The sequence below is a fragment of the Scomber scombrus genome, chromosome 8 (assembly GCF_963691925.1).
Source record: "Scomber scombrus chromosome 8, fScoSco1.1, whole genome shotgun sequence".
NCBI lineage: Eukaryota > Metazoa > Chordata > Actinopteri > Scombriformes > Scombridae > Scomber > Scomber scombrus.
Window position 1 is genome coordinate 23,282,437 of NC_084977.1, and position 20,287 is coordinate 23,302,723.

The following is a 20,287-nucleotide window of genomic DNA, read 5'->3' on the forward strand; positions in this document are numbered from 1 at the left end:
TTGTACACGGTTACAAACAGGGTTGTGAGGCTGTGAAAGGCAGAGGGCGGCTGACCTGTAGAGCAGCTTCTGATTTGGCAGGAAGTGGTCGATCCTCGAGATGTTGACCAGTCTGAAGCTGAGCACTGGGACGTTCGGGTTTGCTGTAAAAATCCGAGTGATGCCTGCTGGGAAGGACATCGTTAGGTCGCCCGTGATCTTCACAAGACAGCTGGAGAAAGAAGGAAACGCACATGTTAGTTTAATTCAGTTAGTTTTTCTTATTCTTTAATAATTATAGTGAATTTCAATTAACAGCAGAGGACAAAAAGTGTAGAAAGTAGCATTGTGCTGACCGGTTGTGTTGTCCGCCTTTGAAGTAGGCGTTGATATACTCAGTTATGGCTGTTGCCACCGGCCACGCCTCCTGTGTGCTGAGGGAAATGGGACTGGGACCTCGCGAGAGATGAACTGCGGAGAGCAAATGATAATGATAATTCTGAGTCATGCTGTAAAAATGAATTTTACATGAAGTGTAATATTTAAAGGAACATTTTGGGAAACATGTTTTTTGCCTCTTTGTCGAGAGTTTGAAAAGAACATTGATACTGACCTCACATCTGTACGCTGAATATGAAGCTAAAGACAATAGTTTAGCATCAAGACTAGAAGCAGGAGTAAACAGCTTGCCTGGCTTTGTTCAAAGGTAACACATCTCTAATCAGCAACTCTACAGCTCACTAAAAACCAAAGCCTAAAAACGGTGGTTTTGCAGAGTATTATGGACCAAACTATTTCTTGGCCAAGAGCATTTTGATTTTTGAACAGATGTATTGCCTAGTTTTCTTTTAGTCTTTATGCTAGACTAATCTAACTGAGCTGTAGCTTCGTATTTAGCTGCAAAAAAGTAAATAAGTGTATTTCTCTTTCAAATATTTTTATTAGAGCACATTGTAGCATTGTTATATTAACCACATCATACACACAAGAATAATGTATATCCAAATAGAAATATGTGCAATTAGGACATACTGTCCTCTTTTTGTTTTTAGAACACATAACAATGGTAAATGAAGAACAGATACACATGTATTACAGAATACAGAAAAATAAACAAACAAAAACAAAACCTAAATAAATCCCTCCCTCCCTCCCACCCTACCCAGCCTTACCCTTCCGTCTAAATACTACTTTATTATAGTTAGGGGGAAACATTAATTTCCACTACCAGGTGTGAGATAGTGAATGAGAGGTGACCAAATGTTTTCAAAGTGTGGAAGTTTATCCATAAGAGTATATTTTATTCTCTCAAAATGGAGAGTGTTAGTAAGATCACTAAGCCACATCTTTGTGGTGGGTGTTTCTTTCTTTTTCCAATGCATGAGAAGTAGCTTCTTTGCGATGATGAGACTATAGGAGAGGAAACATTGTTGGTAGTTATTTAACCTTTTAGAATCGTCTGAAATTCCCAAAATAATAGTATGTGGATTAGGCTCCAACTGTATGTTAAGTATTTTAGAGACTAAACTGAAGATATTAAACCAAAAGATCTTAACCTTGGGACACAGGGCGAAGCTGTGAAGCAACGTGTCTTCTGCAACAAGGCATCTGTCACAAATAGGGGACGTCTCAGGATATATTCTATGTAACCTCTCCTTAGAATAGTGAAGACGATGTAGAATCTTAAAGTGAATTAGGCAGTGCCTGGCATTATTAGAACAACGATGAGTATGTTCCAAACTCATTTCCCATAGAGGGTCCGGGATCTCAGTGCCCATTTCTTCCTCCCATTTTGTTTTTATTAAAGTGGAGTTCACTGGATTGATAGACTGCAAAGTGTCATATATATAAGATATCGATTTTTCTGGGCAAGACATGGGCCGGAGGCATCTATCAAGAGAAGAGCCTGAGAAAGTCTCAAAATTATGCAAATATTTTCTTACATAGTCCCTAATTTGCAAGTATCTAAAGAAACTACTACTCGGTATATTATATTTACTCTGTAGTTGTGTAAAGGATGCAAAAATGCCTCTAATGTACAGCTCACCTATTGTATGGATGCCTCTGTTCTTCCAGAGATTAAAAGTATTATCCAGAGTGGATGGAGGAAACGTAGGGTTCCCAGTGATAGGTAAAGCATAAGATATGGGTTTCAACTTAAAGTGTGATTTGATCTGTTTCCAAATACGTACTGTACTGTGGATCATCACATTGCTATTGTACAGAGACTTCTCAATAGTGTAAGGTGCCAGAAGGATGGCCCCTATAGAGTTAGGTTGGCATGTCTCTTGTTCTAATTCAAGCCAGTTGGGTGGGGTAGCTGTGTTATCCAGCCAGTATGCCATAATCTTGATTTGTGAGGCCCAATAATATGATAAAAAATTCGGGAGTGCCAAGCCACCTTCTATTTTAGCTTTACAAAGGTGTTTCTTGCCAATTCTATGGGTTTTGTATTCCCATAAGAAAGGGAGCACAATCGAGTCTATCTTTTTAAAGAAAGATTTGGGGAGAAACACTGGAATGTTCTGAAATAAATATAGTAATTGGGGCAAGAAAATCATTTTGATAGCATTCACTCTGCCAAGTAATGAAATTGGCAAGGTCTTCCAGAACTGTATATTTGACTGTAATTTAGACAACAGTGGTGGGAAATTCTCCTTAAATAAATGAGAGTGGCACTTTGTGATCTGAATTCCTAAATACGTGAATTTTTCTGAAGATACACTAAAAGGGAGGTTCTGTAACCAGGCAATATTCTGTACGTGCACGGGCATTAGCTCGCTTTTATTCCAATTTATCCTGTAACCAGAGAAGGTCCCAAATGAATTTATTTTATCGAGTATCTGTGAAATCGTGACTTGGGGCTGAGAGATAAATAATAAAACATCATCGGCATATAATGAAATTTTGTTTATAGATTTTTGTGTATTATAACCATGAATTAAAGGGTCTGAGCGGATACTCTCGGCAAGGGGTTCGATTGCTAAAGCAAAAATTAAGGGGGAAAGGGGGCACCCTTGTCTCGTTCCTCGATGCAGTCTAAAACGGGGGGACAATATTTGATTAGTCAGTATCTGTGCACAGGGGTTGTTATAAAGAAGCTTTACCATTGAAATAAATTTTTCTCCAAAATTAAATCTCTTTAAAATTTCAAATAGATAAGGCCACTCGACTTGGTCGAATGCCTTCTCAGCATCGAGTGATAGGATGGCTAGCTCTTCTTTTGGTCTATCAGTAGCATACATGATATTAAATAAACGTCTAAGATTGAAAAAAGAATTTCTACCTGGTATAAAACCAGTTTGGTCAGGATGTACTAATTTATCTAGAAAGGGGCTCAATCTATTAGCCAAAATTTTTGAAAATAATTTCCCATCTAGGTTTAACAGAGAAATAGGGCGAAAAGAGCCAACCTCTTCAGGGTCCTTACCCTTTTTATGTATCACTGTAATAACCGCTTCTGTTAAAGTAGGAGGTAGGACACCAACCGTGTGGGCTTGGGTGAACACCCTATGTAGATATGGGCAGAGGGTGTCATTAAATTTTTTATACAGCTCACCTGGAAGGCCATCAGGGCCTGGAGCTTTATTGCTTTTAAGTGAAGTGATAGCCTTTCTAACTTCTTCAACAGAAATTTCAGAGTTCAGCTGAGCTGCCTCATTTTCATCTAGTTGGGAAAGATTGCACCTATTTAAGAAATCTTGCATAGCTGTATAGTCTGTATCGTTTTTGGAAGTGTACAGATTTTTATAAAATTGGAGAAATCGATCATTAATGTCCTTGGGTTTAATCAGAATCTCACCCTTATCAGATTTAATTTTATGTATTGTGCGATCATTTTCCTGTTTTCTGAGTTGCCGGGCTAAGAGTCTATGTGGCTTGTCATTAAACTCAAAATATTTTTGTTTTGTATATAAAAATGCCTTGCTAATCTTTGCCGAGAGTATCTTGTTATATTCATATTTTAAGGCTGATATCTTTTTATGCAAGTCACTGGAAGGAGTTTTGGCATTTTCTTTATCCAGAAGGTTAATTTGGTTGTCTAATTCAAGTAGTCTAGCTTTGTTCATTTTCCTTCTAGATGCTTCAAATGAAATGATAGAGCCTCTAATAAATGCTTTGAATGCCTCCCATAGAACACAAGGGGTGGTCTCTGAATTATCATTAGTATCAAAATAGAGGGATATCTGAGCTTTTAAATAATCACAGAACTCTTTTTCGGTTAGTAAAAGAGGGTTTAGCCTCCAGTTCGTCTGTGGCTTCACCATATTTTGAATATTCAGAGTACACGTAAGGGGACTGTGATCTGAGATCAAAATATTGTGGTATTTCGTATCTACAGCATATGGCGTTAGTTTTGCATCTATGAGAAAATAATCTATCCTGCTGTAAGAGTTATGTGTTGCAGAGTAGAATGAATAATCCCTACCAGTCGGATTGGCTATTCTCCAAATGTCAGACAGATTAGTATTGTTGATAAATGTATTAAGAAAGACACTTGAATTACTCTTATCTGCTCTGCGAGTGGAAGACCTGTCCAAATACGGATCTAACACGCAATTGAAGTCCCCTGCAATAATCAAATTAGTTTGGGACAAATCTGGTATAAGAGACATCGCCCTCTGAAAGAATGATGGATTGTCTATATTCGGAGCGTATATGTTCATTAAGGTGAGAGGAGTAGAATATATTTCCCCAGTTACAATCAGAAACCGACCTTCCTTATCAGATATTGTATCCTTGTGAATGAAGGGAACACCTTTCCTTATCATAATTGCTGTACCTCTTGCTTTAACATTAAATGATGAGTGGTATACATTATTGATCCATTTACACCTTAATCTGACGTGAGAGTCTTTTTTCAAGTGGGTTTCCTGTAAGAATATCAGATCTGGTGCTAATGATTTAAGATGAGCAAAGATTTTACCTCTTTTTATTGGATTGTTAAGTCCACGCACATTCCAGCTAGCTAAGGTTAGACCCTTCCTTCCTTCTCTTGTATTCAGATCATCTTGTATTGGCATATCAGAAAAAAAGTAGAGTAAATAACAGTTCCAATTAGTTCATCTTTAAATTGTGATTTTATAGTAGTAAGACGGCTAAATCCCATCCCTCCCTTCCCCTTCCTATAAGCTCTTCTAAACCCCCTGGAACAAACTGAGTAAACAAAGAACAAGAACATTTCTAGCCAATACTAAACAAGCGTATGGCACGAAAGTACTTCGGGAAGTATTCAAAAAATGATAATAATGAGAGAAAAAAAAAAAAAAAGAATAAAGTCTAACCAAAAACTATTACTTCCCTGAGCTGTTACTGTTAACCTTTGTTAACTTTAGTAACTACTGCTTCTCAAAAAACGATAGCTCGTCAGATTCATTTGAATAAAACAAAAACATTTACACTGTCAGGTATAAAACGATTCTAGTGTAGCCTAACGTACAGTCTCACCATATTTTGATGGATTGAACCAGTATGTATAACTGCTGGAGCGATCACTCGTTCAGATTCCACACACATTGCCAGCCAGTAGTGTGTGTTACCTTTTGGTGAATAGACAAGCGAGAGGAGAGCGAGAGGGAGAGAGAGAGAGGGGGAGAGAGAGAGGGGGAGAAAGAGAGAGACTCACGCAACTGTCACAGACAGTCCATTTCCTCACGTTGCTCTCCATGGTGCTGTATGCAGCTCGCTATCCACCCAGCTGGGCCACTTGTTGTGTCTATTCCTCTGTTATTGTCTAATGTGGCTGACCAAAGTGTTTCTCGGCGTAATCTTGAGCTTCCCTCGGGTCGGTAAACGACATTTTCACTCCTCCGTGCGTCACCATCAGCCTGGCAGGATAAATCAGTCCGTACCTGACGTCCGATCTTCCTCGTAGCAATTCTCTGACTTTAGTGAACGCAGCTCTCTGTTTGACCACAGAAGGAGGGAAGTCTGGAAATATGTGTATTTTCCGCCCCTGGTATTCCAGCTTATTCTTTTCCATGGCCCTACGTAGTATTTCCTCACGGACGTGGTAGTAGTGAAGTCTTAAGATGAAGGGTCGCGGGGGGTCCTCTGGTTTCGGTTTCTGGCGGTTTATCCTGTGTGCCCGATCTATCAGTGGTTGCTCCGGCAGAGACAGCGCTTCGGTTAGGAGTTGTGAGATGAACTCTCTGGGCCGTGGCCCCTCTTTTCCCTCCGGTATTCCTATAATCCTGATATTGTTCCGTCTGGAGCGCGCCTCGAGGTCCTCACATTTTTCATCCAGGTGTTTAATTTTAGTTGTCAGATGATCCACTGTAGTTTGCAGTGTGGAGAGGATGTCAGAGTGGGTTGAAGCGCTTTCTTCTAGCTCTTTTAGAGCGGTCTCGTGCACTGCTGATATGCCTCTCAGCTCAGAAATAGATTTCTGGACGTTTTCATTAAGTGATGAGATCTCGCCCCTGATGGTAGCAGAAACTTCTGTGATGCGGTTTTCTATGGTGGCACAAACCTCTGATCTGATCCGGTTCACATCTGCGCTTAAAGCAGCGATGGCCGCGAGCACCGTCTTGTTAGAGGGTTCATCCATAGTACTGTCGTCGGTTTCCGGGGCCTCCGAGTAAGGTGTGCTCGGGGCTTCTGGGCCTGTCTCAGGTGACTCGCTCTTCTTGGCCTTCGTTCTAACCATTACGAAAAACGAGCAGAATATTTTGTTCCGGTGATTACCTAAACGTTTATATACTTCACGAAGTGGGTAACATTCAGTAGATTTGCGTTTTTGCTCAGTTTTGAACGGATTTTTGACGAGCTACCTGGAGGTGCGTCTTAGTCTTCCATTGCTCGCTCCTCTCTATAAGTGTATTTCTCTAAGTATCTAACGATGCCTTCCACTATATCTGTGTTACAACCTCTGAACATCCACCTGCTGAGTCTTACACTTACGCTGTCTTTGTGGGTGGTCCTGGTAGGGCAGCGGTGAGGCTTGTCCAACCCTGGCAGGGCTAGGGGCCCGGTTCTGGGCCCCCCACTCATTGTCCCTGGCTTGGGGCCCCCACTCACTGGGGCTGGAGGAGGAGGAGGAGGTGAGGGAGGGGCTGGGCTCCGGCAGCGGGGAGGAGCACAGCGACCGTGACTGAGACACACAGAGACAAGGCTGTGTTAACATCAGTAATATTTTCACATGGATGAAACATCAGAGCTGAAGTCAGAAAAAACTGGATCAGAACAGAGAAATAAACATGTTATGTTGTAAGCTACAGTTTTCTGACAGTTTTCTTTTCTTTGAACTATGTGTTTATATCCACATAATGTAGGTGTAACAATCTGCATCACAAACATAAAAAAAAGAAATATATATTTTCCATGATTTGATATATCATATATTAACTAAAGATATGAGACAACTTGGGTATATTTATATATTCAGTCTCACTAAATGTGCTGTTTTTTCTTCTAATTAATCATTAAATATATAAAGTGTCAGAGAATAAAGAAAAACGTCAAACACAATTTCCCACAGCCCTGCATGACATCTTTAAATTGCCTGTTTTGATTTACAACAGTTTAAACCTAAAAAAATAATCCTTTTAATGAAACAGTCCTATAATTATTTATAGAAAAGTATAATAAAAATTCTTCATTTAATTCCTTTTATTTGACTGATCATGTCTCTTACTGGATGAAACTAATTAAAAACTTGCTGCATTGATACTCATCCAACACCAACGACTGTCTGAAACTTAATAATATAATATCTCATTTATGAAAGATCTCACTCACGGCTTGATACTCACTCTCTCACAGCCGCTGAGTCGGCCTGAAGTCCTCTTGGCTCGCGTTGCTCTTGGAGGAGCAGCTGTCACCACTTCAGCAGTGTCCTGTCTGAAGTTGTGTTTGGACCCTTAAAAAACAAAAAGACACACAAAGTGACTCAAAGCTGATCTGAATCACACACACTGGAACAAGACGCAGAACATCCTCTAAGAGCAGCCGCTGAAGAGCTGAACGGGCCAGGCTGCCAAAACAAATTGGCACTAATGCATAACGAATAATGAAATGAACATAATGAATTATTATTTGTATTGGTTTAATTAAAGGATTTAGCATCATGCTGTTATTTGAATATTCTTCAAAGAGATTTTCCTCTCCAGTGAGAAATAAACCTTTCATTCATTGGACATTCATTGGATAAAATTACAATGAATTTATACGATATGACACGATTTCAACCATATTAAGGTCCTTAGTAAAGTTAAAGGGGTTGACAGTGTGTGGGATTTCTTGTTTTTTTCACAGTCAGTTTTTTTTTTTTTTTTGGATTAATTTTTGGTATGTTTGCCTTCAGTGGATAACAAGCAGTGAAGAGGCAGACAGGAAACAGGGGAGAGAGAGAGAATGGTGTGATGTGCAACAAGGTTCCTTTCTGGACCTGATTTTGACTCATGATTTATCTTTATTAGGGGATGGATCACAATTATCAAATATACCAATATGATTAAAGTATCCATAATTATTTTTAAAATCTTGGAAAATAGCACCAAATTTTAAAAATGGTTATGTAAAACGATAGCGATAGAATCCTATGAGTCCATGCTCTGGATATTAAAAGGTAGTTTATAAGATGTGATTTCCTCATGTGACCTTTATATTTGGATTTTAAGAAACTCTGTGAGTGTGACAGGTTTCCTTTACTTTTATTAAGGTCTGGATTTTCTCACTTTCGCAGGTGCACCTTCTTTGTTCATGTTCTTCTGCACCATGTTCAGTAATGTAATGCCTACTTCTATGTCCATGAAGTTATGTAAAGATCTACCTGCTGCCATGTATCAGCCTTTTCTTTGAAATCAATAATGCCCCAAGAAAACAAAACAAAACAAAATAAATCCGTACCCTTGTGAGAGCTGATACTACACGGGAGCTGAGTGTTGAGATCCAGGCAGTTTTGGTCTTTGTCTGTGGAAAAACACAGATCCTCCTGCGGGCCGGAGTGCCTCGTGAGAGGAGGGGCGTTCCTGCGCGGCTCACTTTCTGATGCTCGATGTTTTCTCCTCTCTCCTCCTCCTCCTTCTTTTCCTCCCTCCTGTGTTTTGGAGTTGCTCAGCTGTCCAGAGACGCTCTCGCTGAACGGGTTGTGAACAGAGTTCCAGTGCATCAGCTCCTTCTTCGGCTGGGATAGGGGTAAAGAGCCTGAACTGGCATCAAGTCCAAGCCTATTGCTGTTGGCGGCGACACCACCTCCACTGCTGCTGCTGCTGCCGTGTGGAGGGATTATTCCTGCTGCTGCAGCCAGCGACGACTGGTGTGTCGGGCTGCCGATCATCGTGATTGCGAATGGGTCATCAGAGGAAACGGGAGGCGGGAGGCTCCGGTCTCGTTTCCTGTCTCTGTCTTTACGAATGGATGAGGAGGAGGAGGAAGAGGAAGAGGGGGTTGGGAGAGTCTTGGTGTCAGCGAGGTTGATGGAGAACGGGTCTCCTCTCACCTCCATTCCCCTGCCCTCCTGGGTCGGGCGAGGCGGTGGGCGAGCCCAGGCGTCAGAGAGGTTTAAAGTGTCCTGGGTGACCGTCCTCTCAAAAGCGGCGAGGAAGGGGTCTTCTGGAGGGATGTGTTTGCAGTTCCACACCGACGACTCCATGTCAGGTGGGGGGAGGGACTGGGAGAAAGCAGGGAACTGCATGGATGAGGTGTCGATCTCTGGGGGGACGCGAGAGGGACGTGACGGGGCGACGGACCAGACGTTCGCAGAGTCGTCCTGCGTGTGAGGACTGCGACCAGGGGAGGGGTCACGGAAGGCAGAGAGGAAAGGGTCCACAGGTCGCCCCAGTGTTTGGGTCTGTTCTTTACTCTGCGAAACAGGAGGCCAAGCAGCCCAGCCCGCTAGCTCTGGGGACGGCCCAAGGGGCTGATGGGAAGGTGAGTCCAGGCCAGAGTCTTCAACGTTCTCCGGAGAGGAGGAGTCGGAAGAGAAGGCAGCATCTGACACACACAGTAAGCACAGGATGTCAGTACATTGCAAAGTCAAAGGCTATCTGTATGATTAAAAAACTTGTTTAGACTTTAATGATCTCTACTTTTAAGAAAAAAAGCAAACGATTCTGAATTAAAATAATTTAAGAAATATTTTTAACGTAGCATTTAATCTTACATTCAGAGGCACCAAACGTGCTCTGCTCTCTGAACTGTTCTCGACCATTGAAGCTTTTGGACTTGAAGGCCGATTCCAGCGGTGGTCCAAACAGACTGTCCGAACCTGACGCAGTCGAACTCAACCTGGTGGAGAGCAAGGAGAGAACGAGAAGAGATCAGAGAGAGAGCAGAGTGATGAGGAGGGAGGAGAGAAAAAAGAAGGAGACACGTAACAGAAGTGTGGAGGGAGTAGAAGAAGAGGACGAGGACATGGGGGGAATTTGAAGGATGGAGGAAAAAAAGCATAAGGAGAGCAAGGTGATTCAACACAGATCAAGACCTTCTGTACATTTTTGTAAACATTCAATTATATGTGTAGGTAGTAGGGCAATAAATTGATATTATATTCATATTGTGATACAAGAGCAGCTACCTTAGATTTGGGATGTTGTAATATCGTGAAACGGTCTCTTTCCTGGTTTTAAAGGCTACATTACAGTAAATTTATGTAATTTTCCAAACTTAAGACTTTTTTAGCTGTTCTATTATTTACATTTACCCACTCAGTCATGATATCCACATTACTGACAATTATTAATTAAAAGTCTGATTGTGTAAATATTTTGTGAAAGCACCAATAGTCATCCCTACAATATTGATATCGGGGTATTCAGTCAAAAATATTGTGATATTGGATTTTGTCCATATCATCCAGCCCTGGTAGGTGATGTTGTTGAGGAGCAAATATGTAAATGTAAGAATAAATGTTGAAGAAATTGTATGTCATGGCAGATATATGAAGATATGTTGCTCCTGAAGTGTAATTTCTCTTTGTATTTGAATGGTGGGGTTTTATTTTTTTTATTGTAGGTAATATGTAACTGTGGGATTTTTATCAGTGTTCATGAATTATGAGTTAAAATGTTGATATGTGGAAACAGAGCCTGATAATAGCGATGCACATACCAGTTTCTCTGACTCTTCATATACAGTAAATCTGTCTTTTAATATGTAATAACTCTAGACTAGACTATTCTTCTAAATCTAGCTCTAATTAAGGGAATAGCAGATGTTACTTTTCAACAGTTTGGTGAATGCGCTTTCCTGATTCAATTAATGCTGCCATGCACATGCAAATCCGTGCAGCCAGGCTCCAAAATCTAGTGGTAAATAGTCCCAGAAGAGTGGAGGTGAGACAAGCGACAAGAGACTAAGTGAGACAAACAAGGTGAGGAAGGTAAGAATAGCAGATGGGCAAAAAATAAAACAAGGATGGTGACGCTGGAAGGACTGTGAGAAGGAAACCTGAAGCTTCACAAAGCTGAAAAGGCGACATGAAAGGCAGAGCTATCTGACCTGCTGTGATCAGGACTGGAGGTGGACCTGCGTAGGCCATCCTGGTCTCCTTCTGTAAGGAGAGAACACGCACACACACAGACAGTGAATAACAGCAGAGCATGATCCCTAATCAGGACTAATCAGCAGCATGTTGTTTTTCGTCAGAGCGCAGAGGGCAGGCCGGGATGGGGTGAGATAGAACGACATGAGGGAAGACCAATCTTCCATTACCTCCTTGGTGAAAAATACCAGCAATTAGCCAGTTCTCACTAAACTCCAGCTACCGTAGCTGTCACTGCAGAGCAACCATTTTAATCAGAGGCTCATCATTAAACGTGATGCTTCTGGATTTAAGAGAGAGCAATCTCCCCGCTGCTGGAGAGAAGCAGCTTGTAGCCTCCCACTTCGGCCTAACCTGCTGGCAGCTAGCGAAGCTGTCAGTGATAAAACATGTTGTGAAGCACGAGCAGAGGGCCGGGTGTGACTAATGGAGAGTGGCTGTTCATGCAAGGTCAGCCGATGAAGAGATTTGCTGTCTAGAATGAAACACAGGGGGGCCGAGCAGGCTGGAGGTGGAGAGACACTGCACACACACACAAGCATCATCGTTTCACTGATGCTTCAGATGTGGACGTGTGTGCGTGTGTTTTCATTATTTTCAGGTAACAACACAAAAAATCTTTTTTGAAAATGTCATTTGAAACCCCCCTTATGGGCATAGTATAAATGCACAACAATACAGACTTAAACACTGGATGTTGTTGTGCAGATTTATATGAAATACAAAATTATTATAACACTGATTAATATGCTGATGATCTTCTTAATTCATTATTTGATCTATTGAATGCTAAAATGTTAAAAATAGTGAAAAAAAGGCCAGTATAGTTTTCCAGAGACGTATTTAGACATATTCAAACTGCTTGTTCTATCAGACTAACAGTATAAAACACAAAGATAATTTATTTTACCTTATATATCACAAAGAAAAGCATCATATCTTTATGTTAAATAGGGTGATTTTCCAAAAAAAAATGCAGATTTTCAACTGATTCTCAACAATTAATCAACTCATTGTGTCAGCTCTACATAAAAATACAGGAAAAAAGGAAAGCTTGCCATCTACCTTAATAGATATCATGATAGATAGATAGATAATAAGACTCACCCCTGTGGGAGGCACCCTCGCCTTCTTCCAAGCGGCCTCCTGCAGTGCTTGAGTTTCCTGCGGAGACATAACAGAAGACCACAGCTAGCAGAAATCTGTAGCCAAAGACACAAACTGTGTCACCCCATTTTTCTTTTTCAAAATATCTCTTTTCTTTTCTGGTGCAGGAATAAGTTTTGCTGCACAACAACGAGCAGTGACTCATCAGAAAACAGACACAAACATTCACACAGATTTGAGTGAACTTACTGGAGAGATGCCGCTTGATTGAAACCTGAAAGTCAAGAGAGAACGACAGATGTGTTTTATTTACTGGATTTTCTTATTTAAAGAGTACATTTTTTTTATTCAGCAGCAAATCTCATGAAAACAGTTGCACACAGATGCATACTTTAGACGTGCAATCTAAAGAATTTAACATATAATTTGAAATAGAAACAGCAACCAACCTGTTGTCGGACCCCTCTGTTGGGCGGCAGGGTGAGAGCCCCCACCGTAGCTTTCAGCTCCTTCTCTGTGGCCGCAGAGTTGCTGCGGTTGCTGCTGGCCACCGGTCTGATCTGGATGTGGAACTTCTTGGGCTCCTCATCGTCAAAGTCGGAGTCGCTAGAGTAGAAGTTGTTCTCCTTCTCCTCAGCGCAGCGTTCAGAGGGAGAGGAGGGTCAAGGAGAACAAGCTCATACTGTGATGTTGTTTGGTGAGTTCACGTCAAGAAAGGATGATGGAGGATGAAAGAGAGAGATGATGAGAGGAAAACTAATGGGAAATCTTGCAGGAGGCCTTTGTTCCATGTTATACACCTCTCTTACCTTGTTTCCTGTCTGCTTTTTTTCAGTATTGACTGTCCAATAAAGGTGAAAATGCCCCCCAAAATAATCAATATGAATCAAAATAACAAAACAATCCATGTAACACAGGTCAGCAGGCTCAAATGTTATTGCCCCTGCTCATTGGTGACTATTACTATTTGGATAAAAGGCTGTGATTTCCTCAAAGAGAGAAGAAAGGCCCTTAGATTTTCTGTGAAACTGATTAAATCATAACAACAGAGAAAAGGATGCAATGAAAACAGACACACATGCAAAACATGAACAGATGCAGTAGCACCAGAGCGTGCTGGAAGTGAGGTTGCCACTTCCTGCCGCTATTTTCACCCCCAACGAAAGACACCGCCTCTTCCTCTTGTGTTCTCTGCTGCATGTGGCCGTGTCGTGTAATATCACGTGTTGTGTGTTTGTGTCTTGTGTTCATTTGAAGATTCAGGGAAACTGAGCGACACACGCAGCACTTTGGTGAACGTGTACGATCTATTCTGGGTGGGCGGAGGGCCGCGATGGGAGGATGACAAAGGCAGGAAGAAACGTTATCTTGAGAGCTGACACGACTGAAAGTGTTGTTGCTGAGAAATGGATGAGGGTTGAAAAGTTAGGAAATGGGTTATTAAGTTAAAAGGTAAATTCATTCATAATTGATGCATGTGTGCATAGTTGAGCATGACTTTACCTCACCTGTATTTAATGACGAGGATGCATTCAGTCATTGGCGTTAACTAATAGGATAGAGACCTAAATAACCGTCTGGTTCTACAGTTAATGAGGCCAAGAATGGAGCAGTTTGTGTTAACTAATTGGATAAGCCTCTCCCCTCACCTCCGACCTTCTGATTAGACTTCATTTAAAATATCTTTGTCTCAGTTAAGGGTCTTTGAGTCTGTTCAGCCTCATGAGGTTTAATTAGGTGCAAACTGTCTCTGCCATGTTAGAGAGTCAAGTTTGTGTCATCTTCTAGAAATTTAAAAAAAATCTATACATGAGTCCATCTTCTGAAGTGATACAATCAATTTAGAGAAACCTTTAGCTGTTGTTTTTACAGTTGTGCCTCTAACACAGACTTGTTTTAATTCAGTAGATGCTACACTTCACATGTTTGTGTTCACTAAGATGCTCATTTAATCAACTGGTCAATCAGAAGGTAATTAACCAGATCCAGACCTGAACATTGTGATTATTAATCAAGTAAAATGCAAAATCTTTGCTGATTACAGCTTCAGAAATATGAAAAGGTGCTTATTTTTTTCTTATTATTATAATTTAATATTTTTGGCTTTTCATTGTTTGTCAGGCTCAGTTAGCTCTTAAGGCGCATACATGGACATTTGCTGATGTTTTACAGTCCTTTCCAGTAATTTCTTGATTTAATTTAATTAGATATCAACTCAACTGAACAGACTGAGACACTGTGGATCGACATGTTAGACAGAGCTCTTCACGACCATCATCAAAACACAGAGGGAAGATCTTTAGGAAAAGATGTTAAATTGTCTCCAATAGACTTCCAGAGAGTTGGAGAATCTATGCCATAGACCACTGAAGCTGACAACGTATGGTCACTTCACACTTTTGTCTCACTTCACGTCTGTTGGAGCACTTCCAATGGACAAATTCAAGTGTGTGTTTCCTGTTTTGGTGCTATGTTCAGCCAGCTGCTGATGGATTTGCAGGTCACCTTTGTTCACCTTTGGGTGGGCAGATATGCTCAATAAAAACACTGCTGCACTGTGTACGGAAACAGAGAAGTAATGATTCTTGTGTGTTTCATGGCCGACTACAAACTGTAGCATCACTCCGTACACCGTTTACAGTGCTGATCAATAGTTATTTATTACCTGTATCAGAAACATTCAAAAGAGAAGAAAGTCTGCACACTGTAGCTCCCTTTTAAATGCAGGTATACAGACACTAGGATGTTCCATTAAATGTGCTTTTAAAAAGGAAGCTATAGTGTGTGGACTTTCTTCTTTTGAACTTTTGTGTCTTTGGTCCAGTTTAGGTTTTTTCTGCATCTACCACAGGCTTTCTGTATCAGGGACGTGACGTCTCGTTCTGGGCCAAGTGCTATGAAATTTTACTGAAAAGAAACGTAATGTAACCGTACCTTTGGACACTTTTCTTCCAGTTTTACCTTTAACTTGTCAGCCATCTATGTTTGTATTCATGAAGTGGCAAACCTGCTGACAGTACCTTAACTCACCTTACATTAAAGAAACATAAAGAATAACTAAAGAATGAAAAACTAAAGTTGTAATATAAATGCATGCGCATCCAGACCTCCCAGTGAGCAGAGAAAGGATATCACTCTGGGTGCTGTCAGCTCGGATGACAAATCCTTCATCGTCTACTTCCAGGGGTGAATTCTATATGAATGGGAACACGTGCACACACAAACACGCACCGACACATCGACACATGCACACAAACACACACACACGAGAAAGAGAGGGAGGCAGACAATAGCTGCGTCAGCAAGATGGAGACAAATGGCACTTCAACCACACATATGACACTGAAGTGCTCACAGTCTACGTGCTCCACTGAACGCTTTCTATTAGAATGTGTGTGAATAAATGGATCCTACAAATGTTAACTGCTCTTTGGTGTGAGTGTGAGTAAGTGAGTAGCTACAACAACTGTGACACATTAACACTGTTTTAACCTACAGCTCAAACAAAGCTGTGGGCTAAAGCTACAAGTGTGCTTTCTATATTTGATTTAAAGCACCTCTCCCTCATATACTTTAGCCAAATGTTCTTCAAAACACAATATTAGGAAAGGACAGAGTTATGATCCAACCAGCTCAGAAGCAGGTATTTTTAGCCCATGTGACGACACACTAAGATAATATTTCCTTGGGGATGATTTCTGTAATCAGATCTCAATAAATTAGGTTGAAATAAGAAGCATCCCCGCTGCCATTGAAATTTTTTCCCCCCCTGAACACTATGTGGTCTGTCTCAATAGATCTAAGTGAAAGAAAAAGTGATTTACAACTCCGACCAGTATAGTTAATACATCATGGTGTGATCAGACTAGAAAAGTCATATTAATAAGATTAGTGTGACTGCAGCAGTCAGGGATTAAAGCAAGAAAATGATTTGTGAGCCTGAAAAGTTGTCCAGAAGGAAACGTGTACAATATATATAATTATATGAATTTAAAGCTGCTCTGTGTCTGAAATCAGACGTGGTACCTGAGAGCTTTAAGCCCTTACTACAGTTACCCACATTTAGTTTTAATGCTGAAATAATTGATCTTTTTTTATACTTTCAAAGATTGATTTAATGTTAACAGACATCGCATGATTGTCACACGCTTTGTGACAAACCAGCAGAGAATTATGTCCAACTGTGAAACTCTATTGAACCTCTTCTACCTCATTTTTTCTGCTTGGTTCAGCCTCGCTGTTCTCATTAAACCTGATTCCAGCATAACAGGACGTCTGTATGCTTCATAATGGGGCATTTCTTTTCAACAAAATTTTGTGGATCTGTGCATTACAACTTGTCATGTGATCACTGTGGTTGTTGTTGCTGACTATAAAAAGCCAATACTGGCTGGGCACGCTATGATGCGGGACACTTAAATCAATAAAAATCCAGGTGTCCTTTAACAGTAAGTATTTGTCCATTTGAAACTAAAGACCAATAAAATAAATGGATATTTAATAAAATTACATAATTAAAATCATCAAGCATCAAGCAGCATTTGCAGCACAAAAGCTTTTGATTAACTGACTGGTGAACCAAATGGCAGAAAGACAGTTAGCTACCAGACAGATATTTATCTCAACAATTGATTGATGAAGACTTATCGTACATTCATCAGGTGGCTGGAAACAAGACTCTTAATAGTATAATAATGTTGTCTTGTATTTACTGGATGTGCGGGTATGTTTGCCAACATCTCACTTATAACCTCTTATATTAAGACAACAGTATGTGAGGGCTGTCTGCCTGTTAGGTTGTTTTGGAATTTCACACAACCTCTAGCCTAGTTGAGTCACTCAACTAGGCAAGGTCTCCTCAACACAGACAGATATAGTTTGGAGGTACACTGTTGTTATTAATTCACTATAACATCTGAAAAATATAAAATAAAAACAATGTTGATGCAAAACTTTTTTTGCCTTGGTTAATAGCTACTATTATAACACTATCTGGAAGGTAAATTGAGTGTTTTACTGCTTGTATACTCTTATGCAATGTGTTTTAAAGTGACCTCAGTCAACATTATTAGTATCTGTCACACTGCAGTCAGAACGTTAATGCATTTGAAACTGTAAACCAGTAGCTCCATTTACTTTCTCTTCTCCCACACTGTTGGTTTTCTGGCAGCGTCCAAAGCCCTTTCACACACATGCATACACATACTCTCAGTCTCTCTTACATCAATTGGCACATAGGCAGGCACATAATCACACACACACACACACACACACACAAGCAGTTACGCACATCCACTCTGACAGCTGGATTATCTCAGAGATCTCTTCTTAGAAGTACTGGAATAACCTGGGAAACCCCACACCATCAGTCACGTTACTATCACACACTCATGAGTCCCACTCACCTTCCCTCTGTGTCCGTGCACAAACAAACACACGCTTACACACAGACACACACACACAGACACACACACACACACACAGACACACACACACAGACACACACCTCATAGTAGACAAGGTGTCCTAACCACAGCCGTCAGGAGGGATACCTGGGGCTTTAGGAGTCAGACAGGACTAACTGAGTCAATGGTTTTGGAGCTGCAGTGGTTGTGTGTGAATAATGTAAAATACTCACCGGTGCCTCAGTTACAGCTGAATCTCTGCAAAAAAAATGTAAAAACATACAGGAGTTGTTTTGCTTTCATTACTCAATAATAAAACAAACTGCAGCCAGTAGTAAAGAAGCTGCTTGTATAGCTCAGCATTTATGTGTACACTCACGTAGAGTCTGGCTCCTTGTCCCTCTTGCCCAGGCCGGGGATCCTGAAGGCTTTAGTCCGACTCTTCTTCCCACCTTCGGGTGCCAAAGCTGTCATGTACTCCTCAAAACCAACGAGAGCTGCAGACAACAGGCAGTTTAGGAAAAGTGACAAACAACCAAAACACGCACAAACACACACACACACACACACACACACACACACACACACACACACACACACACACACACACACACACACACACACACACACACACACACACACACACACACACACACACACACACACACTCACACACTCACACACACACACACACACACACACACACACAGTCTTACCTCTGTCACTTTTGGAGTATTTACATAGACTTACATTCATTTCCTGGAGACTTAACCTAATCCTAACCTTAACCACTGACACAAAAAACAGTGTTTTACCAATTGGGGAAGCACAAGCTATCCCCAATCAATTGGTGATAAGTCTGGTTTGTGTCCCCGAAAGTGGCTTAAGTCATACCCACACACACACATACAACGTACTACTGTCACTATGAATTATACAGCCTCCACAATGCTGTTTCCAGTGTGGGTGGTTTCTTATTTTTATTGTATGTAGGCTGCTGTAGTTGTGTGTTCATTCTTTCATCCGGGTGAGCTCAGTGTACCTGGCCGGTCTTTGCCCGTGCCCTTCAGCTCTGCAAATTTCTGGATCAGGTTATCGATGCCAATGTTTTCCACATTCTGCTTGAATTCCTCGTGCACCTGCGGCAGAGAAGAGCAGAATGATTATTGAGCCCTATAAAAAGATAATAAAGCATGTAATATCAGAAAGGAGCCATAAAAATGACTCTTTGTTACTAAAGCTCTAAAGTGATAACTTTCTTCATTGTAAAATATAAAGTTTTACATTTTTTTCCAGTGCTGTAGTTGAATCCAACAGGATGTGACATCACATTTAGCTTCAAATATGAGAAATATGAGTTTGTTTTGATCTGTGGTCAGATCATTGATTATAGTGCCGCACATGAAGTGATGAGTTGTACATAACATCCTTTAACGTCAGTACATGTTGGGGTCCTGGTGGATGTTTATGGTGACTTTAAATTGAAATCCCAGAGAATGATTAACCATGGTGAAAACTTTTTAACCATTTCACTTGAATTTCTAATATCTACAAGCAGTAGGTACTTCTTTGTTACCAAACATAATCAATCATGCAAAAGTTACCTGGTTAAGACCTGAGAACAGATTACATATACACAGGATTGTAAACATGTAGTAAGTTCACAGTTGCAAAAATCTGACAATCTGACAACGGTGCCATTTTTGTGCCAAGAAATCACACTAAACAAGGAAAGCTTAAAGATGAAAAAAAGACTCAGTAGTGACACCAGATCAGTTCTACTTCAAGGTCCTGTATATGTACAGAGGAAGACTCCATTAATAATTTTAGATACTGTAATAAAAAACATGAAAACAAAAAAAAAGAAAAGAAAAAAAAACTCTCTCCTGTTAACGCCAAGTAAGTCATCAAAGCAGGATTTACTTTCGGCTCCAACATACCTGTCCAACCTGAACGTGGGTATCTTCTATGGAGTGGGAGTAACCTTTGATGAGCTGTTTCATCTGCCGCAGGTTGGTCTCCTCAATTTCCTGAAACTTCTGCACACACACAAGCAAACAACAAATTCAAACAAACATGCATGTACAAACAAACAAGTTATAATATAAAAAATTAAAAACGCTGGAGGTTAATTTAACTTTCTCTGTGGGCTGACATCTTTCTGACCTTCTGTACTAATCATATCCTTTCAAATCCCACTGAATAACATCTAAATGCAGCTGCTCCTTCCTCATATTTTGCTGACAAAATAATACATTTTAAAAGGTTTTTACGAGGCGGCAAAGAGATGCAACTTACCCAGTAATTACAC

At 40.6% G+C, this 20,287-nt stretch overlaps 1 protein-coding gene across 1 annotated transcript in view; it reads right to left on the reverse strand.

Moving 5' to 3' along the window:
* The window catches only part of fcho1 (FCH and mu domain containing endocytic adaptor 1), a 65,526-nt gene that overhangs the window by 5,250 nt on the left and 39,989 nt on the right, over positions 1-20,287 (reverse strand). Inside the window, exons 8-22 of the mRNA XM_062424291.1 lie at positions 19,917-20,015; positions 19,019-19,115; positions 18,356-18,473; positions 18,210-18,234; positions 15,704-15,764; positions 13,021-13,214; positions 12,821-12,845; positions 12,572-12,628; positions 11,422-11,473; positions 10,085-10,209; positions 8,830-9,915; positions 7,734-7,840; positions 6,883-7,072; positions 336-450; positions 56-211 (exon numbers count right to left, since the gene is read on the reverse strand). Of these exons, the coding sequence (XP_062280275.1) occupies positions 56-211; positions 336-450; positions 6,883-7,072; positions 7,734-7,840; positions 8,830-9,915; positions 10,085-10,209; positions 11,422-11,473; positions 12,572-12,628; positions 12,821-12,845; positions 13,021-13,214; positions 15,704-15,764; positions 18,210-18,234; positions 18,356-18,473; positions 19,019-19,115; positions 19,917-20,015 (2,507 nt within the window). The remainder of the gene's footprint in view (positions 1-55; positions 212-335; positions 451-6,882; positions 7,073-7,733; positions 7,841-8,829; positions 9,916-10,084; positions 10,210-11,421; positions 11,474-12,571; positions 12,629-12,820; positions 12,846-13,020; positions 13,215-15,703; positions 15,765-18,209; positions 18,235-18,355; positions 18,474-19,018; positions 19,116-19,916; positions 20,016-20,287) is intronic.